This window comes from Wolffia australiana, chromosome 1 (genome assembly GCF_029677425.1).
Source record: "Wolffia australiana isolate 7733 chromosome 1, ASM2967742v1".
NCBI lineage: Eukaryota > Viridiplantae > Streptophyta > Magnoliopsida > Alismatales > Araceae > Wolffia > Wolffia australiana.
This window is the reverse complement of record NC_135835.1, coordinates 20,148,290-20,155,000: the sequence shown is the minus strand read 5'-3', so window position 1 is coordinate 20,155,000 and position 6,711 is coordinate 20,148,290. Positions and strand designations below refer to the sequence as shown.

The following is a 6,711-nucleotide window of genomic DNA, read 5'->3' as shown; positions in this document are numbered from 1 at the left end:
AGGGAGAGATATAAGGAGAGAGAGAGAGGTAGAGACAAGAAGAGAGATGAAGGGAGAGATAAAGGGAGAGAGAGGTAGAGACAAGGAGAGATAGTAGAGTGAGAAAGAAAGAGAGCGAACCGAATTACCCCACCGCTGCCAATCCATCCTTCTGGCGCGAGGTGACAAAGAAATTTAATTACAAATTCTTTAATTTACAGGGTTTGAATGTGTTGTATATCATGCTTAAATGTGTGGTTAAAAAAGAGTCTGTTATGTGTTCGATCTTTATATTTAAGCATAGGCGTTTAGGAATTTCTATTGGTAATGGGGTAAAAGATGTGTTTAATAAAGTAAACGATGTATCATTCAGAAGTCATTTGGTATAAACTGCTGAGATGTGGCGTAAAAAGGGACTGTAATTGAACTGTGGTTTATCCAGGGATAAGATCCGTCTTTATCTATGTGTCCTATCTTTATATGTAACCATAGGCGTTTAGGAATTCCTGTGTAATGAGCTTCGTGTTAGCTCAAACTATGATGTGTTCGATAAAATTAATAGTGTATCGTTCAGAAATCTTGTGATGTTTGGTGGATACAATAGTAATCTATGTAGAATCAAGCGTGGCACATTTGCCCATTATTATATTCATAAAATTAGTCAACAGTTCAATTAAATTCATGCAACAATCTCTTCAAATGAAAAAAACGTTGAACAGAAAATTCATCAAAAGTCAAATAAGTAAATCATAATCAAATAAGTTCCACACTAATTTGGGGAAAATGTACTGTTTGTGTGTGCATTATTTTAATGAGAGATTTTAACTGGTTGACATTATCAACGATTTATTATAACAGATAAGTGGCTTAAATGAAGGCTGGTCTGGTAGTTTGATGATCCCTTAGCCACAACTTAAATCATTTTCCTCAACCATTTTGTCATTGTCGTGCAAAGGGATCCATAAGTTTTTGCACTGCAGTTACTTGAGTAGGGATCATCATGGGGAATTAACTGTGAAACATAAATGCCTTTGAGGCTTTACCATCAAGATGAGGACAAAACAAATGAACATTTAAATTTACCTAAAAAACCTTCTGTGAGAATATGCCACAATGTAAAGAGAAGAAATTTGATTTTCTTTATGTTATTGGGCTTTAACAAAATTTCCTAATTATCTGCTCTATTTTATTTATGCTCTATCCCTTGTTCTACATCATGTACGTAAACATCAAGAAGTGAGGGAATATCAAATGATACCAGACTATATCTGTGAAAGATATCAGCCCAAAAAGATCACAGCCTGGGAACCTCCCTATCCTGCAACTTAAGATCATGTTGCCACCATAACCTTCATTCATTTATTGAGGACCATTTGTATAAATTACTGTATCCAAGGAACTCTGGGGTATAAAAGTATTTAGTTATAGAGATGTCTCTCTCTTTACTCTTCCCTCTCTTCAGTAGGTGACCAAAAAACAAACCTTCAATGATCCCATCATCAAACCTTCAATGTCGCCCTCATCATCATAATCACCACTATCATCATCATCATGGTCATCATCATTATCATGATGCCTTTTGATGGAGTTTCAGTAGTTCAGGAAAGGATCAAAATTGATCCTGGCAGCCGCTGCTGCTGCTGTGGCTTAGGGTTTTGGTGTTCTTCCGCTGGTGGTTAGAATGATCTAGGTTTGGAGTAATAAGATTACTGTGAGCTTTTATGAACTACTTGGTGCAGTTGAATCCCTGGCAGACGGCAACCCAGACCATGAGAACCAGGAGGAGGAGGAAGACGAGGACGCATAGTTTGAGTTTCATGGTCTGAATCCAAATCTTGCGTCTGACCTGACCACCCGTCTTCTTGAAATCTTGGGCCTGTTTGGATGATCCTTCATTAGATCAACAACCCATTAAATTATCGTCGAGAGGTTTCAGAAAAATTACCTTGGCTCGTAGATCAGTCGTCTTCTCAGTCAGATCGCCTAATTTCTGCCCTCTGTCCACGGCCTGATAAGATATTACCCGAAGATGTACAACTCAGTTTGTTTAACTGGGTAAGAATGAGATTACATGAATGATGTAGAATAATATTACTGGAAAAAGGTTTGCATATTAATAAAATGAGATTAATGATAACATGAGATAATTGGAAACAGGTTGGCAGAGTAATAGAATGAGAATGTTAGGAAGAGGTAGGCAGATGAATGGACCAACCCACCTTCTCAACATTTTCTAACATTATGTTTTTTATTTCTGAAACCTGGGCCTTGACTTTGAGCAGCTTTATGAGCTCGTCAGAATGCCCCACGACATACACCATATGCTCCTTAATAATAGGACTGCACAATAAGAAGAAAGTTCACAAAAGATTGAGGAGAAGGAAACAAAACCCAGATGAAGAAAAAAAATTCAGACAAACCCAAATTCATCGTTCAGACTTTTGGCGCGGGCCGTGTCTGCCCTACCACCACCGTATCTCTTCCTAAACTCTTCCTTTAGACGTTCTAGATAGGCCATGGCGACCTGCTTCCCCACAGAATCTTTAACCACAACGCAATACGCTGCAAAAATAATAAAACATAGAACAGAGCCGATGTTAACTAATTTTTCCCGCTAAATCAGGGGCAAAACTTGGAAAATGATGATGCGTGTCTTAGAAAGATCTCGAAATGATGAAGTTTATAGAATGATCAAGAAAAATAAAATTGGGGGGAACTCACCGTAACCGTCTTGGACGAGAAAATTGAAGCCGTGGTGATCGCAATGGTAAGTTAAACGGCAGTTGGCGGACGGAAGATTTCTGAGACACTGAAGAGCGATGGCGGGGAAGTTGCCGGCGAATTCCGTGTACTCGGCCAGCACCGTCATCCCCCTCGCCACGAAGCTGTAAATGAAAGCGTTCTCCATCGCCACCCCGTCGTCCAGTCTTCCACAGATCTGGCGCGGTAAAGGTGGGCAGCAGCAGACACCACTGACTTAACTGAGAGATAGAGAGAGAGACATGTATTGAATATTCGACCCTCCACACACATTTAAGAGGAAATCCCGAAAGTACCCCTCCAATCTGCTGTTCAAACTTTTGGCGCGGATGACGAACGGGACGAGAAAACGGAAAACAGAACGAAGCTTCGTTAGAGTTCCCGTCCCGTTCCGACATCGATTAGTCAAATTTTCAGTCTTATCGTCCATGAGGTGCTATCGATAGTGCAGGGACGCGGACGGGACGATTTTTCGTCTTGGACGAAACAAACGTCCCGTTCGAGCATACCGACGAATTTCTGGACGAAAATTCGTCCCGGGGACCACTGGACTGGACGGTTTTCGTCACGTTGGACGCAAAAATCATCCGTCCGGAGGGTCTTAGACGATGGACGCCACTCAGAAATAATAGTACATATGCACCTTTGTGTTCTATCTCCTCAGTAATTCCCTAGAAAACTTGAAAAAATCTATATTAATATATTAAAAATATGGGTTTTTTTTGTTGAGGAACGAATTTTGGGATGAAAATTCGTCCCGGGAGGACTGGACGGGACGAAAAACTGCCCCGGTATGAGTGGACGGGTCGGTTTTTAATCGTTGGACGAAAAACCGTCCTGTCCTTCGTCCCTGAACTTACTCTGGACGTCGGATGGGACGAAATCCATCCCATCTCGTCCATCGTCCACGTCCAGGACGATACATTAGAGTTCCCGTCCCGTTCCGTCATCAATTAGTCTAGTTTTCAGTCCCATCGTCCATGACGTGTTAACACCTGAAACTAATGCAATTTCGTAAATGGGCTCTCTGATATCCATCTGTACCGATATCAGGTTACCGGATATCAGATGACGAAATCAGATATCGGTTGCTACAGTACAGATATCCCGCGCCGCTGTTATCCGTCCCGATATCAGCATTCATCCTCGTCTCAAAGGTAGGATGACGATATCGGAAAAGCTGTTCTCTCATCTACAGTCCAGATCCGAGGCTCTGAACGGGACAGCATTTTCGTTCAAAGAAGATAAATGCGTCCCATCCGCAGCCGTGAACCTTATGACGGCAAGCCCTGAAACGGGACGAAAAGCCCGTTCAACCCCGTTCCGTCATCTTCAGCTGTCTACAGTACTGCAACCATGATGAGGAATGATGAAATCTTCAACATTTTTAAGCCACGGACGACGAAGATGACCATTTACGTCATCTCTTGCGAACATTAAACGAGAAAAACGGGGAATTTGGGAGATTTTTACCTAGGTGGAGAGGGAAAGCTAAGAGTAGAGGCGGGCGAAAAACCCGTTCAACCCCATTCCGTCATCTGCAGCAGTCTAAAATACTGCAACCACGATGAGGAATGATGAAATCTTCAACATTTTTAAGCCAACGATGTCGAAGATATAGTTCCAGATCGTCCCGGACGTGGACGATGGACGGGACGGGACAAAGTTCAACCTGTCCGACGTCCAGAGTAAGTTCAGTGACGAAAGACGGGACAGGACAAATTTCGACCCATCCGACGTCCAGAGTAAGTTTAGTGACGAAGGACGGGACGGGACAAATTTCGACCCGTCCGACATCCAGAGTAAGTTCAGTGACGAAGGACGGACAGTTTTTCTGTCCAGTCCTCCCAAACAAATTTTCATCCCGAAATTCGTCCCGGACGAAAAAAATCCATTATATATATATTTTGTTGAACAATAAACTCATTTTATAATATCATTAGACGAGAAAAACGGGGAATTTGGGAGATTTTTTACCTGGGTGGGAAGATAGCTAAGTGTAGAGGCTGCCCACGAGAGAAGAATACAAGTCGTCGTCAGGAGACAAGCCAGCCTTCAACATGCGCTCGTAGAGCTGGAAAGCCTCCTCCGATCTCCCCTCCTTGGCCAACCCCGCTATCATCGCAGTGAAAGAAACAACACTCGGCATCAACCCCCTTCCCTCCATCTCCGAGAACAGCGCCAACCCATCCTCCACCTTCCCCAACACGCAGTGCCCGTGAATCAGCGACGTGTAAGTGTAAACATCCGCCACGACCCCCCTCCCCTCCATCTCCTTCAGCAGGGCCTCGGCCTCCTTCAAACTCCCCTTCTTCACCCACCCATCGATCATAGCGTTGTAGCTCACCGCAGTGGGCGAGAACCCCGCCTTCTCCATCTCTTTCAAGACGAGCCTCGCCTCGCCGAGATCCCCTTCCTTGCAGTGAATGTCGATTAACGTCGTGAAAGAGACGATATTTGGGGATACCCCTCTCTCTCCCATGGATCGTAGCAGCCTCTTCGCTTCTTCCGAGTTCTTCATCAAGAATTGCGCGCAGGCGAGGGTGTTGTAGGCGTAGACGTCGAGTTGAAGGCCCTTCTTCTCGATCACGGCCTGCAAATCAACAACTTTCTCGAAGTCGCCCTTCTTGCAGTACCCGTCCATGAGGGTGTTGAGAAGAACGATGTTGAGGTCGATTCCTTTGCTCTGCAAGTCGTGGAGGAGCATCTCGGCCGCTTGCATCTGCCCCCGCTTGCATAGACCGTTGACGAGAGCTCCGTAGGTGTGGGCGTTTGGCAGCAGCCCGCGATCGACGAACTCGTCGAAGAAGGCGAAAGCTCGCTTCAAATCGCCGGATTTGCAGAGCAGATCGATCATGGCGGTGAGAACATGGACGTCGGGAAGAACTCCCTCGTTCGTCATTTCATCGAACGCCTTCTCCGCGAGATGGGTTTTCCCCAATTTCGCGAACCCGTCGATGAGAATCGCGTACGTCGCGGCGTTTCGGCTGACGCGGTTCTTCTCCGCCATGGCTGAGATCTCGAGAGCGGAGGAAGGGTCGCCGGAGTCGAGGTAAGCTTTGATGAGCGAATTGTAAGAGTAAACGTTCGGTTGGAGTTTTCTCTCGAGCATTTCCTCGAACAGTTGGCGCGCGCGCTTGGTCTCCCCGGACTTGCAGAGGCCGTCCAGCACCATGGCCATTGCCTGCACCGAGATCGGCACGCGACGGTCGAGATCGAGCACGCGGCGGAAGAAATTGAAGGATTGTTCGAACTTGCGAGATTTCTTGAGGTTTCGCAGGTGTGCATCGCATGATCTTTGGTCGAAACTTCCGAAATTCTGGAGCGCGAACTCGAACGCCGCGAGAGATTCCTCGAACATGCCCGCCTCGGAATACTCTCTGAAGAGCATGTCTATCAAGGTCGCCGAAGCGCGGCGTTTTTTCTCGGAGAGGTCGACGGTGGAGGCGATGGAGGAGAATGGCGGTGCAGGATTTTGCGCCATGAACGATCGAAGAAGCTCTCTTGCAGAGGAAAACCTCCGTTTGGAGAGAAGATTGTAAATCGAGGTGATGACGGCCATGGCGGATTGCAGGCGAAGTTCTCCGGCGAGGGAATCGCAGGATTTCCTGGGAAAGAAGATCAGACTCTTCTTCGGCAAGAACCTTCTCATCTCCGAATGATGTTTGGGATTTATGGATAGAGTTTGATGTTTATACAACCCATTGTTAATCTTATAAACTGTAAATTCACTTGGAAAATATGCATTTTGCAAAGTGGATTTTCATAAAGTCAGAAGCATAATATTAGATAAATCATATATGGGAGTTTTTGTACACCGAAAATTCATTAGGAAAATATCGCATTTTTCCAAGTGGATTATCAGAAGTCAAAAGCTTGATGTTTGAAAATTCATAGATGGAAATTTTTGTAGATATGTTTTTGGGGGAATCAAGTCGAAAATCCAAAAAAAAGGGTGGTTGAAGAAATATA

General features: G+C 44.9%; 1 protein-coding gene across 4 annotated transcripts; it reads right to left on the bottom strand.

The window, feature by feature from the left end:
- Positions 1-1,445: 1,445 nt before the first annotated feature.
- LOC144709933 (vesicle-associated membrane protein 724-like) lies at positions 1,446-6,405 on the bottom strand. 4 transcript variants are annotated; one of them, XM_078583614.1, is made up of 6 exons: positions 4,717-4,858; positions 2,701-2,960; positions 2,400-2,541; positions 2,199-2,319; positions 1,925-1,987; positions 1,446-1,855 (listed from the first exon to the last, which is right to left on the bottom strand). In XM_078583614.1, exons 2-6 carry the CDS (start codon positions 2,885-2,887, stop codon positions 1,706-1,708), a joined length of 663 nt encoding a protein of 220 aa, XP_078439740.1. In that variant the 5' UTR covers positions 2,888-2,960; positions 4,717-4,858; the 3' UTR covers positions 1,446-1,705. The 4 variants fall into 4 exon arrangements, with proteins under 4 accessions (XP_078439740.1, XP_078439741.1, XP_078439739.1 ...); XM_078583615.1 differs by having other exon boundaries at positions 2,701-2,917; positions 4,717-4,855; XM_078583613.1 differs by lacking the exons at positions 1,446-1,855; positions 1,925-1,987; positions 2,199-2,319; positions 2,400-2,541 and having other exon boundaries at positions 2,796-2,917; positions 4,717-6,405.
- Between the last annotated feature and the right edge of the window lie 306 nt (positions 6,406-6,711).